The sequence below is a fragment of the Quercus robur genome, chromosome 12, assembly GCF_932294415.1.
Source record: "Quercus robur chromosome 12, dhQueRobu3.1, whole genome shotgun sequence".
Classification (NCBI taxonomy): Eukaryota; Viridiplantae; Streptophyta; class Magnoliopsida; order Fagales; family Fagaceae; genus Quercus; species Quercus robur.
The window spans coordinates 17,543,720-17,563,319 of record NC_065545.1 but is presented as its reverse complement, the minus strand read 5'-3'; the positions used below and the strand labels follow the sequence as shown (position 1 = coordinate 17,563,319).

General features: G+C 34.6%; 3 protein-coding genes and 1 long non-coding RNA gene across 4 annotated transcripts; 3 read left to right on the top strand and 1 right to left on the bottom strand.

Annotated features, from left to right (window-relative positions):
* Positions 1 to 5,727: 5,727 nt before the first annotated feature.
* Positions 5,728 to 10,279, top strand: LOC126709145 (uncharacterized). Its single transcript, XM_050409256.1, has 4 exons — positions 5,728 to 6,102; positions 7,781 to 7,877; positions 8,672 to 8,731; positions 9,861 to 10,279. Exons 1-4 carry the CDS (start codon positions 5,852 to 5,854, stop codon positions 9,939 to 9,941), a joined length of 489 nt encoding a protein of 162 aa, XP_050265213.1. The 5' UTR covers positions 5,728 to 5,851; the 3' UTR covers positions 9,942 to 10,279.
* Positions 6,109 to 6,676, top strand: LOC126709146 (uncharacterized). Its single transcript, XR_007649324.1, has 2 exons — positions 6,109 to 6,230; positions 6,347 to 6,676. It is a non-coding gene; the product is annotated as an uncharacterized LOC126709146 (long non-coding RNA).
* Positions 10,280 to 12,872: 2,593 nt separating the features above from the next.
* LOC126708213 (fasciclin-like arabinogalactan protein 3) lies at positions 12,873 to 13,697 on the bottom strand. Its single transcript, XM_050408014.1, has one exon. The coding sequence runs from the start codon at positions 13,695 to 13,697 to the stop codon at positions 13,122 to 13,124; it is 576 nt and encodes a 191-aa protein (XP_050263971.1). The 3' UTR covers positions 12,873 to 13,121.
* A 2,344-nt stretch (positions 13,698 to 16,041) lies between these two features.
* LOC126708212 (uncharacterized) lies at positions 16,042 to 16,692 on the top strand. Its single transcript, XM_050408013.1, has one exon. It carries the CDS (start codon positions 16,042 to 16,044, stop codon positions 16,690 to 16,692), a length of 651 nt encoding a protein of 216 aa, XP_050263970.1.
* Positions 16,693 to 19,600: the final 2,908 nt, after the last annotated feature.

Below are 19,600 nucleotides of genomic sequence, written 5' to 3'. Positions count from 1 at the left end.
GCCATCGAACCCATGATCCATGACCACAATCACTGGACCACAGCCATCAGCATCCCACAATCGCCGAAGCACAATCATCGGCGGAGCCCATTCATCGGCGAACCACATCGGTGAAGCACAGAGAGAGAAGAGAGAAGAAAGAAGTGAGAGAGGAAAGAGAAAGATAGAGCAGAGAGAGAGCGTTGAGTGAATAAAAAAAAAATCAGCTTGGCTTGATACTCCGGCCTGGGTTTCGTTGGAGAGGGAGGCGTCGAGCAGAGGGAGAGAAAGAGCAGAGAAATGGTGAATGGGAAGAAACGGGAAATGAGAAAGACAATGACAAAGAAGAAAAGAGAGCGGGTCCCACTTGAATAAAAAAATAATATAAATTTTACAATGGGTGAACAGTGCGGTCTCATATTTGAGACCGCACTATTCATCAATGCCAAAAATTATAGCATTTACTTGGCTTGATGGAGCAAGCTTTTGGGTCAAAAATGCTAAAAAAAAGTATCTTTTAGCATTTAAAACCCTTAATGAGAATGCTCTTAGACACGTATATATAATTAAGAGGTGTCTTTAAAATAATTATTAATAAATAATAATAAAAATTTGACACAATTTTTATAAAAAGTATAACAAATTATTAATAAAATTAATTTTTTTATCGGCTTCTAAAAAAAATAATTATCATTTTTTTCATAAAATATTTCTAAACTAATGTCCTTAGAATATTTATTAATATTTTCCATTAAATAAATCTGACTAAAAATGTATATAAAACTTGTTTGAACCACCATGTTTTATTTAATACAGGTTGGGATGAAAATTCTATCCAAAATTTGTATAGATTTAAAGATAAATATGATGGCACTATCTTTAAAGCTCATTGGCATTAATTATGCTGTGTTATTTATTAAATTCCCCCTTAAAAAATAAAAATATAAAGTTTAGAGGCAAAACCAAATTTTACTCTCAACAAATGTGTCAAGTTGTGATGAGTACATAATTAGTTGAGTGTCAATGATGAACCCATACAAAAGCAATGTTATTTCTATTATAAATTGACAATTCAATAAAGGGTGAGAAATTGGGTGGTTTGTAGTCTCGTAAATGATTGAAAGTAATAAGTAAAAAATTAAATTATCAAAATTATAATTTAATGTGAAATAAATACATTCATTTGAATAATTAATGATAAATTATTCCAAAGCAAACAAATTAGAGAAATGATATGTCTACAATATTTTTACAACAAATCTTAAGTGGTAGGTTGTTACTGGTTGTTATAGATTGGGGCAAAAAAGTAATCTTAATGTTAGTTTCAAATTTAAACCAATAACAATTAACCACTTGTGATCTGTTGTAAAAATGTTGTAGACGTAACATCTCTCAACAAATTATGGCTGTTTAGCTTGCCTGGGATGCAAGTATGCAACACATGCGGATACAATAAAAAGAGTAACTTTTAAGTTCATAACTTTTCAACAAATGACACCTCTGTAATATTTTTACAACAAATTATAAGTGAAAAATTATTATTAATTCTAATTTAGATTCATAATTGAAGTTACTTTTTTGCACATCAGTAACAACCAACTAGCCTCGTCACACTCACTTTGAGCGTGTGATGAGGCTTTTTTTTTTTTTTTTTAGTTTATATGTTTTATTTATAATAGTTTTGTTTAATTTTTTATTTTAAGAAAAAGTTGTATTATTACTTGACTGCTAATGTGAGAGATAAATGTGGAGGTGGGACAAAAACAGTTTAGTGATAAAAAAAAAAAAAAGTATGTTTGTGGAAAAAAAAAACTGTTTTATTTTTTATTTAAAAATAATAATAACAAGTTGTATTAATATTTGACAACTAACATGAGAGAGAAATGTAGAGATGGGAGAAAAAACTTTTTTTTAAAAAAATTTAGCTAAAAATTAGGAGTTTTTAAATTACTAATTTTACATGTCTAATCATATGATTTAAGTCTTATTAATGGATGAATTTGATGGTGTTTTTGACATCTAAATTGAGGATTCCAAACAGGATAAACCCCTTAAATAATAGTATAGATATGGATAACAACATATCACTTCTGATTTGTTGTAAACATAGTATTTCTCTTGTTTTTTACTTTCTTTGATAAGACTGACTTTTTTTTTTTTTTTTTTTTTTTATAGTAATTATATGATTACATGTTTACATTCATTATCACATCATTGTTCACAATTATTCTATATAACACATACTATGACAGGCTACCAGTCACTTTTATATAAATTGGTTACTTTTTCTCCACCATTCATAATAACTAGAGAAATGATATGTTTACAACATTTTTACAACAAATCCTAAGTGGCAGGTTGTTACTGGTTGTTATTGTTAGAGCAAAAAAGTAATCTTAGTGTTAGTTTCAAATTTGAACCAATAACAACTAACCACCTGTGATTTGTTGTAAAAATATTGTAGACGTAGCATTTCTCTAATAACTATTCTATATGGCACAGACTATATCAGGCTATGAGACACTTCCATATAACCCATCATATTTTTTTTCCCCACCATTTGTAGTTTTATATCTATACTATTATTTAACGATTTTCCCTTTATTGGGATCTTCATTTTCATGGTTCAAAAATACCCCTATAGAATAACTTCCCACTCCAACTAATTACAAAAATTCAAATTTGCTAACATTACTCTAAGTCCAATCAAAACTAGTTACTCCCTTCTATTTGTTTGTTTTTTTTTTTTTTTTTGTCCTCACCTTCAAAACAAAAAAAAATGTTATTCTATAGTTAAAAAAAAATTAGACCACGACAAGTTAGTTTTTAAAATAAAAAACCCTTCATCCTTATCCCGTCATCCCTTGTAGTTTTTATTTTTTATTTTAATTTTAATGTAATTATCATATCTCATGTAGTTAAAATAATATTCAGTTATCCACCACTCTTTTTCACTTATCTAATATAAAATTATAAAGTTTAAAAATCCTAAATTTTAAATTACTTATAAAATCTCTCCTTTTTCTTTTTTTTCTTTTTCTCTCGTTCTCACTTTTTTTTTTGCACGTACAATTCTATCAAAAATAAATCCAAGTTTATTTTTTATTCTTTCTTTAAAAAAAAAGGTTAGAAAGTTCGTCCCCACTTTGTCATGTTAAGTAAAAAAATAAATTATAATTTGGAGCATTTTTTTTTTTTTGGGACAAAACATCTGGTGCAGTTACAACTTAAAGAGGATTCAGAAAAATAAAAAATAAAAAACCAACTCCTTCTGTTTTCCTCTCTTCCCTCCCACTAATCTACTTATTAATTTTCCTCTATCATAACATGTCTTACCACTTTTATTTAAAATTTAATATTAACCACAGTTGCCAAAATGACCATATACCATTGTTTGAAAAATATGTATAGATCTATCACTGTTTGCGAAATATTTAGTAATCTACCACATTTTTGAAACTCGAGTACTTTGAAAAAATAGCCTTCAAATTGCCATGCTATTTTTTATGGAACTCGAGTTACATAAAAAAATTTCAAAAATTTTCCATGGAACTCAAATACCATGAAAAACTCGAGTTTCTAATTAATGGTAGATCCTTATATATTTCATAAACGGTGGTAGATTGCAAAATATTTTCAAAAAATAGTGGTATTTGACCATTTTGACCTAACTACAACTACTCAAAGATAACTTCCACAAATTGAAGACTTATTCCATTAAAAAGTCACTTGCTGCACGCATTCATCTCTCTCTCTCTTTTTCTATTTTTACTTTTATTTTTTATGGACATCTATTTCTCTCTCTACGAGGAACGACCCATTGGTTCTAATTGATGCTTGAGTCCGTTGCATTGGGTGGTGTTGGTCACATTTTAGATGAAGTGCGAGAATAATTTTCATTTTATGTCATTTTTTTGAATTAACTTGTGTGAAATTAATTTTGTGCCAACTATGGGTTAGTTATGTCTTTCCATAATTCTATTTTAAATCTTTTATCTTATGTAATTTTTTTTTTCATCAGCAACCGAGATTACCATTAGTGACCCACTATTTGACGTATTTGCAGGTTGACCAAGTGGATTAAGTGTCTTTTTGGGAATAATTTATTTAGTTGAAATTGAAATTTTTTTCTTAAAAGTATTGTAGATAAAATTAAAAGATAACTGAAATAGTATAGTGAGACCCATAAATAATACCAAAAAGTACAATGTGACCCATGAATAATAGAAAAAAATAAGCTGAATAATAAAAAAAATAGTTTTTTAAGTAATACCAAATGCACACTAAAAAGAGTAATTTTGGTTGTGCTTCACTGGCTTATCAATGACATGTCATTCTTCTTCCTTGATGGGTTGATGTTGTTATATGTGAAGTATTGTTGAAAACATTAATTGCAAGGCTTTCACATTGTAAATTTATATATATATATATATATATATATATGATAATCTGTAAATAATTGATTAGATTGAAATGTGAAAGATTTATATGATTTTTTTGCATGTGTATTAGTTCGATGTTGTGATTCTTTTTTTTTTTTTTTTTTTTTTTGAGAAACCAATGTTGTGATTCAATAGGCTACATTAAAAGTGATATCCCCACCCCAACGAGTAAAATCATATATATGCGTGTATGACATACATACATTTGAAGGTGGTACTCAAATTTAAAATTATGAGTTATTGAATATATCTCTCATTTGCTGTAATTATGAATCTTAAAAAAAAAAAAAAAAATTAGAAGAACCTTATGTGCATTATTGAATAAATCTCTTATTTGTTAAAATTTCATGCTAACGAGTGTCTCTAAGGTATTGGTAATCGTTTTTGTTTTCTATTTTCAAAAATTTGTTTTTGAGGATATAAATAAAAAACAAATTTTTTGTATTTTTGAAACAAAAAACATGTTTAGTTAATTGAAAAAAAAATGTTGAAAAAAAAGAAAATACTAAAATATGTTGTTATTATAATTTGAACTCTAATGCTAATTTATTAAATAAGATAAATGCGTATTTTTATTGATTTTTGAAAATTAGAAATTGAAAATAGCCTTTTGCATGTTTTCAGTTTCCTTCACAAATTAAATTTTGAGAACAGTTTTTGTTTTCTGTCCATTTTGGATTGTCAAACAAGATTTTTAGTCTCAAAAATAGAAAATTGTTTTTGGAAACAGAAAATAAGAGGAAAAACAGTTACCAAACATTAATGTTTTGATAGTTTTTTTTCATTTTCCATAAAAGTGATGTCAAAACTTTCCTAAAATGAATTGTTAACAAATGTCCTAAAGACACTTGTTAGCATTTTTCAACTTATAATTATGAACTTTTTTAAAAAATAGAAGAGTTTCTAAGCACGTGTAAGTGCGTTCTTAGAAGCTAGTGGCATAAAATGTGTGGTCTTACAATTTTTTTTTCTTTTGATCTTGATGTTGCCCCCATATTAGGAAGGCGCATAATTAAGAGACTGTTTGGTAATTTATTTTGAATAACGGTTTTCAATGTTTAAATAATATTATATACATTTTTATATATATATTTTTTACTTATACGCATTTCAAAAAATACAAACCACATTATTAGAACAATATTAACGAAGAGACTTTAATTTGCAGATCCTATCAGTCATCTATATCCATGTAAAAAAAAAGAAAAAAAGATAAAGATTAATCAATACCGTCCGTTCAAAATCACCAAATAGTAGTAGTAGTACATAAATTTGGAGCGGGAAAATGAAAATAAATACTCACACAGCGTCTAACTATCACGCACACACTCACTGAAGCAGAGTGCGCGTTGTATACAAGTTTTTAGAGAGAGAGAGAGAGAGAGAGAGAGAGAGTCTGAGGAAGAGAGAAAGCAAAAAGCTTTTCTTCAATGGCGCCCAGGAAACGACGCGTTGTTGAGGAAGAAGAGAAAGAGAAACTGAAGCCCGAGTTGGCAACGCGGGTGACTCGGAGCGCGACTCGGAGAGATGCCAGTATTAACTCAGATAACTCGGTGGCTGAGTTGCAGAAGACCGAGTTACCGAAGGCGAAGAAGGCCAAGAAGGCTGTGAAGGACGTAGAGCTCAAGGTGGTGGAGGAAGAAGTCGAGGAAGGGACGAAAACCATTGTGATTGAGCACTGGTGAGTTTTTCTTTAGGTTTTCTGGTTTTTTTTTTGGGTACTTTGTCTCTGTTTGGTTGCAGAGAAAAGTGAAACAGAAAATTAGTGTCTTGATATGGTTTTCTTGCTGTTTTCGTTTGAAAGTTTAGGTTTTTAGTGCTTTGCTTATCATGTCTAATGTTTCTTGTTTGGTTGCCGAGAAAAGTGCAAGAAGAAAATTAGTCTCTTGTTGTGGTTTTGTTGCTGTTTTCGTTTGAAAGGTTAGGTTTTTAGTGCTTTGCTTATTATATCTAATGTTTCTTGTTTGGTTTCAGAGAAGGTGAAAGAAAATTAGTCTTGTTTGTATTATGGTTTTTATTGTTCTTTTGGTTTGGAATAGAAGGTACATCAAGTGCTTGCTTATACCTTATCTTATATTTGTTGTTTGGTTGCCAAGAAAGTGATAAAAATTTAGTCGTTTATTATTTGTTGTTTGGTTTTTTAGTTTGGAAAAAAAGCTTTATTTATTGTTTGGTTGCGTTGAAAATGGAGGAAATCAAAGCAAACTGAAATTTTGAGGCGCTCTCTCTACAAAAAGAAGAGAAATTTAATAAGATTTGAGGTGTTTTGAATTTTGGTTTTTTGTTCACGTGAGCAAAACTGTTGTATAAGCTGGGTTAGATATTGTTTTCCTTTTCTTGTTATTAGTAAGTTGATTAGGGTTTTCTATTATAATATGCTTGGTTCTTGGGTTCTAGGTTAACTTGGGTTTACATGATGAAAGATTAGAGTCAATATATTATGGAGGTTTACAGGTTGTGAAGATTCATTATTGGTAGCAGAGAAAACACAACATTGATAAAATTCCTTGTTCTGAAAATGGGTGGGTAGCATTTTGACTTTTGAAAGGTACTCTGCTTGTCACCTTTTTTTTGATAAGTAGTACTCTGCCTGTCACTTCCCAAAGACCCACACAGTTTGCTGCTTGAAGACTGTTAATTTAGTAGTTGGCTGGTTGTTCTTTTGGTTTTCTGTGGTTTTGTTCATTTCGTAAGATTTTGTTATCTTTTGATTAGCGTACAGACACACAAACATTTATGGTAATTCTGTCAGATTGTTTGCTACAGAATTGGTAGAAAGGTAGCAAAAATGATGTTAAGTGTTGTATTACTGTCATGGGGATCCAAAATAAGAAAGAGTAGATCAACTCAATTTTGACTTCTTGTATGTGTATAGGTTTTGAATGGTTCCCCTGTTTTTCAATTTTGGTGTTTGGTGTGACTCTCAGGGGACTGGATATTAAGAAGGTTGATGATTGAATCTGACTACTTTAGGGTGTGATATTTTTTATTCAAATTTTGCTATATTTATTTGCTGGAAGAAAGTAATTAATGGATTCAGTTCATATTTGGATAGCATGTATAAAATTAGGAAATACAATATTGCCGGCTTTGTAGAATATCTTGAATGAATCTGATCTCATTAGCAGCTTTTAGCATACAGGGGAGATATTATGTTTGGAATTGTCTCCTTCTCTTGCAATTGTCAGTTGAAGTCTTGTTATCTGCAATATATTCATTTTCCTTGATGCTTATGGGGAATATTTCCTCAGATGTTGTTCCTTGATGTCTTTTGCCCCTGACAACAGCCTGTATTTTTAGGAGAAATAAGCTTCCCATATTATGGTGTTCTTTTTAATTTATTTGTTGCTTTACTCTAGCAAGCAATGCAATTCATTCAAGACGAGGGCTATTCAGGTGAAAGAAGGTTTGGAGGAAGGTGTTACTGGTATCACAGTGCTGGTCAATCCTGATAAGGTATGCTCGGTGAATGTTATTAACTTTGTTGATGATTTCAGGAGTTGCATTGAACTTGACATCTCTTAACAGCAAAGCCACTAGATAACATGAGATTGACTACGAATGTGATAATTATGAAAAATAGTTTCTTTGTCTTCCATTCTCCTGTCAGGAAAAAATGAGTATTGGTTCAAACTATGAGAGCACCTTTGCAAAGCCATTGCACAAGTTATCCATACTGATGTTGATCTGATGGATTCAATTTATGGTTTATTTGATGCAGGGGAAAAAGTGTCAAAAACTGTTTTAAGTAATATTACAAGTTTTTAATTTTCATTTAAAGGTTTATTTATTTGATTTGATTCACTGAAACCATTTAAGTCATGTAGCAGGAGGGTTCATTACTTCAGTGTATAGGTTGATTCTTCATCTTTCTAAAGATTTTATTTTTTATTTTTTAAATTTTCATTTATTTGCTCCATTTTTATACTTTGTTGTATTATGCTGCAATTAAGTTTTGAAATTTTGATTGATATTTCATTTTTATTTTTGATTGTAATAACGGAATAGGAAATTTTTTGATGATGTACGAGTAAGTGAATTATGTAGTTAAGTATGAGTACACTCTTTGGTCAGATTGACTTTTCCCTAATCAGATATCTTAAAAATACACTCCACTTAAATGCAATAGAAACAAAAGGGTCATCTTGTACCTCAAAAGTGTCCCTTTTGACTTACTTTTTAAAGGTTAATTGCCATTTCATTATAGGCTTAGTGATGTGGTTCATTTTTATTTTTCCTCTTTTCAACAGCCAAGAAGGGGGTGCTTTGAAATACGAGAAAAAGGCGGCGAGACGTTCATCAGTCTTCTGGTAAACAATACAAATTTATTTGTGTGTGTTTTTTTTTTTCCATTGTGTTGACCTTTAGATTTGTCAAATCTGGTTTTCCCCAGTATGTTGTTCTTATGATGGCTGTTGATGTAATTAACTTGAATTTTCTGCCCCTTGGAAATTGAATGGGTTTTTTGTATTCTACACACCTTTGACTGCGGTAATGAATTACAGTTTTGTTGTTGAAAAGGCTGCTAGGGATTGTTCTCATGAGAATATTAGGTGATCATGAGTATAGGGAATTAGCTTCACTGTGTTTTGTCTTTGATGGCATGTGGAGGTACTGGCAATATAAATGGAATTCTGATTATGAAGTATTATTATATATTTTTTCTAATGAAAATGAAGAATGAGCTTCAATATTTTTGTCTTCCTGCGAAATATGGGGAGGACTCTATGTTTCTCTTTGAAATGAAATGAGTCTGTGTCATGATGAAGATTAGTTTTCAAGAATCTATGGGTGTACATGGTGTCATGTCATTTAAAATGTGTTGTTATTGATAAATTTTAAATGATGTGGCACCATATATACCCTCAGATCCTTGGAAACTAAATCTTGACCTTGAAATGGCGAGGATCCTGATTTGAAATATGGAGTTATTGGCAAAATAAATGGCAGTCCAGTTATCACAAAACATTCAGATGAAGTATTTGAAAACTAATTGCAATTGGTGTTAGATGCCTGAGAAACTTAGGTATGTTGCATTTAGCTTTCAATCAGTTTCCAGACCCTAAAATCTGTATATTTGTTGTACATTTCTTTTGTCTTTTCACAAAGATTTTTTTTTTTTTGATGACATGGAACACCAAGACAGGCCCCATTGGACCCAACCCTAGGGATTAAACCACGGATTACACAACCTCTCCTACCAGAATCAATCTCTTTTCACAAAGATTACTTGATAATGATAATAAAGTTGTTTGGCTATGACAAAAATTTTGTGGCCTGATCATTCTTTTACCAGAGGCAGGTGCAGGTCTATTTAGCGGTTAACTTAATACCAACATCTATCAAATTTTTTAGTGAACTTAAGTGGAAAAGCGTTGTGGAAAACCTTTGGCCATTCTCTCAGTTGCCAATTACTTTTTTCTTTTTGGGTTGTTGCAGGATATGAAGCGACCATTTACACCAATGAAGAATCTGGACATGGGTGAAGTTATCTCTGGCATTATTGACAAGATCAAATGAAGACCAACTGCTTGCAAGTGGATTTTGGATATACCGTGAAAGTCATTTTGTCGTAGTGCATGAAGTTGGCCTTGCTAACTTTCTTTCATGGTAGAAACTTCTAATGTCTGGATATTCTGCTCTGGTATCTGTTGCTTTTGAATTGTCAGTACTAATACTGTTTAAGATTGGGGTACTTGACATTGAACAGTCATTCTAGATATTGTTGATAGGACGAGTTGATGAATACAGATGCATTTAGGTTACTGTTGTAGCAGCCTTTTCCCCCTGTTTAAAGAGGCAAGGTTTCATTGTTAGTTTATATAAAAAAAAAAAAAAAAAATTGAAATCTTCCATAACTTTTGTGTATTCTCTCCTGATTGGTTTGATAGTCATTGTTTACAGCTTTGTTCTATGGATGATTTTTTTCTTGCTGCTTTGTCTTTCAGTTGTGTACACTCCCTTTTCACTCAAATAAAGATGATATGGCAGGCAACAATGAATAATCACATAATTTTGATTCGGTTAAATTGTATATTTGTTACTCAACCTTTGATATAATTTTTTAATAATTTCTAATTAAAATTAATCTGTATCTGGTTGATAGAGATCAGTGTTACTAAGAAATGATTTCGCCCTAGGAGGGGTGGCCTAGTTGTAAGGATCTTGCGCGCATGCGTAATGATCCCTCGTTCGAACCCTAGCGAGTACTGGGAATGGGAGGTGAGAGCACTCATGCGTTGTGCCTTACTGCTAGCTCCCTTGGGGTGCTAGGGTGAAGTCAGTGGCACCCTAGTCATAGTAGTTATGGCTAGGGGTGGCAAATGGGCAAGTTGGGTCATAAATGGGTTGGGTGTGTAATTACTCATTTATCTATTTATGACCCGTTTATATTATAAATAAATTATCCATTACTAACTTAACCCATTTAATTAGTAACCCACCTATTTAATCCAATGGGTGGAAGAAAAATTACAAGAGAGAGAGAGAGAGATCTAAGTTGGTTGAGATCAAGTTAAAAGAGAGACTGAGTTAAGAGAGAGAGAGCTCTGTGTTGTGGTGTCAAAAATTAATGGTTTGCTATTGTTGTTGAAGAAAGTTCGTATAGTACAACACACAAAAAGGACACGAAGAGAAAAGAGAGAGAGTTACAAAGCGATAGAGAGAAGATCCTAATCGTTGGATTAGATCCCAATCTCTAATACTCAGCTCCAATTTAGCCTCTCTCTTTCTTTCTCTCTAGCTTAGCTCAAATTTTTGGAGGTCTAGTGGAGAAAGAAAGCTTCACTGAAAACCGATCGCTCTCAAAATTCGAACTCTCTATCTCTCTAGCTCTCTCTTTGAGGTACTTTCTTGCATTCTTGTTCTACTTTTCCAATTTTAATTTAAGGGAAAATAAGGAAGTGAAATTTTTGTTTGGTTGCTCGAAAAATGGAGGAAAAGAAAATAAAGTGATGCTTTTTTGGGATCCTTTCTTTTTCTTTGCTTATATTATCAGAAAAATGAAAAATCAGTTATTTTTGGGCTTAGTTGAGTGGTAAAGTTTCCGATTTTGTTTGAACAATCTTATTAGATTCAAAATTCCTATTTCTATTGTTTTTCGCTACTTTCTTAGTAACCAAACAGAGAGAGAGATTTGGACTTTTTTGTTGTTGGTGAAAGTAATTTTGTAATCTTTAGTTTAGCTTTTCTAGAATTTTAGACTTTTTGTTGTTTATTTAAATTTTAGATGGGATTTAGTGGGTTTATCCATTAAGACCCATATAATTAAATAACCTAATGGGTCTTTGCCCGTTTAACCCAAATATTAAATGTGCTGGGTTAAGACTTATCCAAATAAAGTGGGTAATGGGTGGATTCATGGATTTGGATAAAAATTGTCACCCTTAATTATGGCTCAATCCAACATTCTCTAACAGGGGTGCTCTTATGGTCACACCCAAGGAGATGAGTCACACATGGTCCCCCCCCCCCCCCCTTTTTTCTCATTAAAATAAAGAAAAAAAAGAAAAAGAAAAAGAAATGATTTCCGTTTCAAGTGTCACATCTGGAACCAGAATAAATATTAGTTGAATAAAAGGCTAGGTTTTGGGTATTGGACATTTGGACTACACCAAAAGCTCAAAATGCATGTTCAAATCGCTAGGTATGGGTTATGACTGGTGTCATCACTGATAATATTGGGCTTGGCCCAAATTGGAAAAGGTAATGTTTATTCATATGAAACTGCAAAACACGTACTGGCGAACTTGTGTGTTCTGAGCTTTTGAGCACCTGATTATTCCTTGGATCTAGAGCACTCATTTTCTACGCAAACAACCAAGTAATTACCGGGAAGAATTCGTTGGATGTGGTCCCAAGATGGTGGTTAGGCATTTTGAATCTACGACTTACGGATCTCATGAGATTTTGAGAATCACTAGACCAATCCTTTAGGGTTTTAAATTTTTAATAATTCTCTTGTTTTTGAACTGAATCAACAAAATTATCACATAGACATACAAGATTTTCTAGAGTTTTCAATTCAAGGTAACTCTATCATGAAGAAAAATCCCTAATTATTTTTTAAAATTCTACAATATTCTAGGATTAGAGAAAAAAGAAAAGAAAGATAGACATGTTTGTACTATGTAGTAGCATAATAATATTGTCTGACTTTGTGTTTCATTTTATAGACAAGGCATTATAATTGATGGAATATAAAATAAAATGCACATTATTTTTATTCAAGAGGATTAGAATTGGTAGAGACTAAGAGATATAATCTTTTTATATCGTTCATTTTTCACAACTTGTAATTGTGACAAATTGTCATTAAAAATTTAGAATATCGCTTTCATATATGTCTGCTGCTAACACTATTTCCATTATAGATCAATCACAGTATGCCTCCTCATGAAGGAAAACAAAAGGAAACAAAATTGTATCTTGTTTTGCTAACTTCCGTATAAGTTAATCAATAACCATTTGCTCCGTGCCTACAGTTTCTGTCATAGGAGCCATTGCTTATTGTTATGTAAAACAGTAAAAAAGGACGCAAAATTACAACTGTCTAATTAATTGGCTGGTAAGACCAATTTCATACAAGGTTTACAGGAATCAGACTTCAATGTGACCAGAGATCATAAATAAATTTTCCATTAATTTATTTATTGCCCATCACATACATAAAGCTTTCCCTGTTTCCTCATGCATTTTACCTTAATTATCTGAGGCTGGAACCTTAACAGGCGAGCTTGCACCAATGCCTGGGGCTATAATAGGAGCAGTGATTTGAAGCACTGAAATAATATCGAGATGAGACAAAACCGGCTTAACGAGTTTAACAGTTAGACCGGAATCCAGTGCGGCGGAGCCAAAGGCAATCTCTCCCTCATTCACCATGCTTGCCTCCAAGAACCCTTTTAGGCTGACAGATTCATTATTATTGGTCTGATACAATGTGGTAAAGATAGCAGGCTTGGATGTCAATATCCTCACCAGCTTTTCAACGTCATAGTAGTCATGCAACACATGCAAGCTCAATATATTTTTGATCACTTTCATTGGTTTTTTAGATATAGAGGAAATGGCCTGGTTGTCAACTGCGAGGATTGTGATGTTCGGTTGTCGGTCGATTTGGCTTTGGAGATTGGTCTTAATGAGGTAGTGACTGTATGCGCTGAACTCAGGGTATTTTCGTAGGATTCTGGTAATGTGGAAGGCTGTGGTAACTGAGGAGGATATGAGGAAGAAGAAAGCAAAAATGAGGAGGGAAGTGGTTCTGGAACTCATCATTTTTGCTTTACTTGCAACCAAATTCTTGCTTAGAGGAGTTAGGTTTGATGGGGCCTACATAATATTAAGAGCATTTCTCTAAATTTGGACCATCAGATTCAACTGAAAAGCTATTTTCTTGGCCAAAAAAATTGTTGTTTTGACTGATTCACTTTATATTTTACCAATCATCATTACGCGTTTAATTATTTTTGTTCCCTAATGAAGTAACTAGAGATTTTTTTTATTATTGGTGAAGCATTTAGTGGAGCATCTAGAGTAAGACAAATAATTTTCCTTCACTAATATGGTTTGTTGGATTAAATTTAGACAATTTGAGAACGATCTTAATTGTCAAGTGTGTTGACCATGTGTCTAAAAAAAAAAAAAGTGTTGACCATAATTTGCAATACATCATGGCATTGCTTTAAGATTTCAAAGCCCTCTTCCCTCTATTTAGTAAAAATAATTTGTTAAACTTTTGTTAAAAGTTTTGTAATTTTAATGCCATTAAGTGCTCCAATTTATAAGGAAATTATAGTGTTCTCTATTTCTTTAAGGAAATCATTATCATGCGTCTAATTATTTTTGCCCCCTTATGAAGTAACTAGAGATTTTTTTTTATTTATTAATGGTAGAGTATTTAGTGGAGCATCTAGAGTGAGACAAATAATTTTCCTTCACTAATATGGTTTGTTGGATTAAATTTAGACAATTTGAGAGTGATCTTAATTATCAAGTGTGTTGACCATGTTTCTTGAAAAATAGGTGTCGACCATAATTTGCAATATATCATGGCATTGCTTTAAGATTTCAAAGCCCTCTTCCCTCTATTTACCTAGAAAAAATAAATTGTTAAACTTTTGTTAAAAGTTTTGTAATTTTAATGCCATTAAGTGCTCCAATTTATAAGGAAATCATAGTGTTCTCTATTTCTTTAAGAAAATCATTATCACGTGTCTAATTATTTTTACCCCTTATGAAGTAACCAGAGATATATATTGTAGGGTTAAGGGCCCAAAATCAAGCATTGGGTCTTGGGCTTTGTTCGAGGACATTGGATGATCTGAAGAGGAACAAATAGTTATTAGAAATTCCAATTTAAAATCTCATGATTAAGGAACAAATGGAAGGTGGTCTGAAGAGGGACTCCTCCTCGGATATGATGAATGCAGTTCAAGTATGTACTCCAGCAATTAGAGTGACCCTCCAGGAAACTCCAATGATAGGGACATACCTCATGAACATACGAGAAGGAAGGAAACCCAAAAATATCTAAGGAAAAGCTGCCACCACCACATTAAATGTACTGCAGCTACTTTTCTGACCGCATTTATGTGGAGAAAACCTTTGAACAGTACTTCCTTGGCTACCACAACTCACAGAAAACCAGAGAGGGTGTTTGATGGGACATGTACTTAAGTAAGGGCTCGGATGATCAACAAGTGTAGGATGAAGATGGTCCAAAGGGAGATATATAATGTGAAAGACCCTCCATGAGGAATGGATCAAGAAAGAGATAGAGAAAACAATATATCCATCTAAATTGTTCTTGTATTCAATTGTAACCAATTTATATAAGTTTTATCTCTTCGGACGGTGAAGTCGTTCAGCTTTACCTTCTTTGTTTTCGCTTGATCATCTTCCAAATCCATACTAGCCGTTGTCAAATTCATTAGGGCTTAGTTCTTCGACCCACTCTCATCAAATTTATTGTATTGGGCTTATTGGGCCAAGATCCCAAACATTTTGGGCTTGGGTTGTAAACCATGTCCCTACAATTGGCGCTGTCTGTGGGGAGAACTTGTGTGATAGTGAAAAATAACGGCCAACTATGGTAGGTTCATGTCCACACTAGGCAGAATCCATAGCATCTTAACGTGAAAATCCTTTCGCCAACCTTGAGCGTAGGAGAAATCAAAAGGGCAGCGTGCATGCTACGCAGCAAAAACCACTCTCGAGTTGGGAGTCACACTCTTAAGAGCAACATAATAAAGTCATGCAAAGGGAAATCGACCATCTAAAGAAGAAGTTACGCCATGCGCAACGAAGACAAACTCCCACCCCGTTTGATTCCTTTTCCGACGATGAGAAGGATAGCGGTTATCGACGTAGATCAAGGACTCCTCCTAGTGAATCCTTCTCATATGAAGAGGAGCACCACCATGAATGCAGATGCAAGAGCCCAACTCACAGAGGGCTGGGAAATGATGCGATGAGCAAAGCCTTGAACCAGATTTCCAAGTCGCCCTTCACGTAAAGGATTGAAAGGGAAACTCTTGCTCGGTGTTTCCATTAGCCAACATTCACCATCTACAATGGGCGAACAGACCCGGTGGAGCATGTGAGCCATTTCAGTCAGAGAATGGCTGTCTATTCTAAGGACGAAACCCTGATGTGCAAGGTATTCCCATCTAGTTTAGGACCCATGGCGATGAGATGGTTCAACGACCTGAGGACAGATTCCATAGGTTCCTTCAAGGAACTTACTCAGGCATTTGGCTCTCATTTTATTACATGTACTAGGGTCCCTTGGCCCTTGGACTCCTTACTGTCTTTGTCCATGCGAGAAGGGAAGACCCTAAAAGCATATTCGGACAGGTACTGGGAGACGTATAATGAGATAGATGGTGAATTTGATGACGTCACCATCAGTACCTTCAAGAGTGGCCTCCCAACCGAACATGGTTTAAGGAAGTCCCTAATAGGAAAGCCTGTCACCAGCCTACGCCAACTCATAGACCGTATTGACAAGTATAAAATGGTTGAGGAAGACCAACAATTGGGTAAAGGAAAGACTAAGGTTATCCCTCAAGAGAGGAGGGATTTCAGGTCGGACCGATTCAATAACAACCGACCTCGGAGAGATTTTGCTGGACAATCGGGATCTACCAACACCCAGACTGTTAATGCAGTATTTCGAGAATCGGTGCATCAGGATCTAGAGAAGATTAATAATGAGCCATTCTTCAAATGGCCGAACAAGATGGCTGGAAACCCTATGAGACGCAACTAGAGCCTTTATTGCCAATATCATCAAGACTAGGGGCACAATATAGAAGACTACAGAAATTTGTGGGACCATCTGGACCAATTGGTCCGAGAAGGGAAGTTGAAGCAGCTGCTGCACCATTCCAGTGGCCAAGCGGGGCAGGCAGGTTCAGATCCTCGAAGAGATGCTTCTTTAAGGCCTCCTCTGGGAACGATCAATGTCATCTTCATTGCCCCTGGTAGGACCGGTTCTTGTCCTTCCAGAGTGATGTCTGTGGCTCGACTATCCATTGAAGATAGCAATTCAGAGCCAAAAAGAGCTAGAATAGAGGCCCTGCTAGTTCTGGGCTTTTCGGCCGACAATAAGATCAGAACTATCCAACCCTATGATGATGCTTTGGTGGTCACACTCAGGATAGGGGCGTATGATGTGAAGAGAGTGTTGGTAGACCAGGGAAGTGCTGTCGAGATAATGTACCCCGACTTGTGTAGGGGGCTGAATTTGAAATCCGAGAACCTAACGGCGTACGATTCCCCTCTAGTAAGTTTCGAGAGGAAGACTGTTACTCCAAGAGGTCAGATTAGACTGCCCATACAGACTGGTTCGGACGTGGTGGAAGTGGACTTCATTGTGGTGGACGCTTATTCACCTTACACGACTATTGTGGCTAGACCTTGGCTTCATGCCTTAGAAGCCGTCTCTTCTACCCTACACCAAAAGGTGAAGTATCCATCCGATGGCTAGGTTAAAGAGATTGTGGGGAACCAGTCCATGGCTAGGCAGTGCATGATGGTGTTGACACCCTATTTTGCAATCCACATTTAACCTCACATGGAGGGTAAAAGGGTAATTTTACCTTGAAAATATGCATCTTGATTCTAGTTATTAGATCCTTAATCTCATTTCACCAAAATAATCTTGATGTTGTAACGATTAAATCGACTGGTCATAAGCCCAAATCAAACCACCAGATTGAAAGTTATCATCAAATCAAGTTTTAATGGCTGAAATGCACCATCACAAATTGAGTCCGACTATATGTGATTATGAATAATTGATTTAATTGGTTATAAGTATAATCAATTTGAGATCAATGATGTGTCATAATTTGATTGGTTAGGACTACATTATATGGTAGGGTTGCACACACCTAATTAACTAGATAGTTAAACATTAATTATTTAATCAGTAATTTGTGTAATTATCTTTTAATTAGAGTAAATTTGAAACCAGTTAAGTCTGAAATGGGAGTGATTGGAGCCATTTAATGTTAATTGGGAGCTAATTTGGGACCTATTAATGTTAATTATGCTGAAACCATTTTCTAACAAATGACCTCTGCTCACTATTTCATCAATATCTCTCAGAATATTTTGAATCTGTAAATGAGGTTAATTTTCCTAGAAACTAGATATCCGGGGCTTCAATTTGAGCATAAGAATGAGACAATTTCGATTAAAATTGAGTCAGATATGATTTTTCGAAGTTGGCTTTACAGGTTGTTACAACAGCTACGGGAAAACCGAACTTTGCTTGCTCCCCACTCTCATCAATCTCCACATTTAAAGCACTAAAGGGGAAAATATAACTAGTCGAACCTTCATTTTGAGAGGCAATAACGCAACTCCACCCATTCACGTGGGTTTGGCCCAACATCCTGTAAAACGGGTTGGGGGCACGGTCTCTCACAGGTGGCTGCCATCTTACATAGGCCCAATGCTGAGTCCTCGGCCTCTGCTGAGAGGGACTTAAAGCAATCAAAAACTCCGGTATTGCCCAATAATGGATCAACCGAGGAAGCGAAGTGCGAAAATTTAGAAAAGGTCATTGTTGGCGATGATCTGGAGAAGTTCTTCCAGGTCAGCTCCCAATTACCTCCCCAAGAGAAAGAAGAGCTAATTGAGTTCCTTAGAAAAAATGTGGATGTATTCGCGTGGAGTGCTTATGAAGCTCCAGAGGTGGACCCAAATTTCATTTGCCACCATTTGAATGTCAATCCATCTATTACCCCCAAAAAACAACCTCCTCGGCACTCATTTAGAGATCATTTTGATGCTGTCAAAGATGAGGCGACAAAGCTTAAGTAGGTAGGGGCTATCAAGGAAGTTTTCTACCCTAAATGGCTGGCCAATACTGTGGTAGTGAAGAAAAAGAATGGGAAATGGAGAGTATGTGTGGATTTCACGAATTTAAACAAGGCTTGCCCAAAAGATCCCTTCTCTATGCCGCGAATAGACCAGCTGGTGGATGCCACTATTGGCCATCCTCAGATGAGTTTCTTAAATGCCTTCCAAGGATACCATCAAATACCACTAGTCCTGGATGATCAGGAGAAGACAGCCTTTGTTACTCCCACTGGAAACTACCATTACAAAGTAATGCCCTTTGGCTTGGAAAATGTGGGATCTACCTATCAAAGGATGATGACTAAGATGTTTGAGCCACAGTTGGGCAAGAGTATTGAGGTCTATATAAATGACATTGTGGTGAAAAGCAAGGTGGTGTCTGAGCACGTGGGAGACCTCGGAAACATTTTTGAAATTTTGAGGAAACACAAGCTACACCTTAACGCTTCCAAGTGCTCTTTTAGTGTGTGATCAGGCAAGTTTCTAGGCTATATGGTGACTCACCAGGGGATTGAGGTTAATTCCGACTAGATTAAGGTAATAAACAATCTACAACCACCTCGGAATCTAAAGGAAGTTCAGAAACTGACCTGAATGACTGCTGCCTTGAATCGGATTATCTCCCGGTCCGCGGATAGATGCAGACCCTTCTTCCTGTTGATGAATAAATGGAAGGGATTTGAGTGAACCTAGGAATGCGCTTTAGCTTTCCAACAACTTAAGGAATATCTCTCTCATCCACCTATCATGTCCAGCCCTAAGGTTAATGAAATTCTATTTGCTTACATTGCTGTGGCCCCTCATGC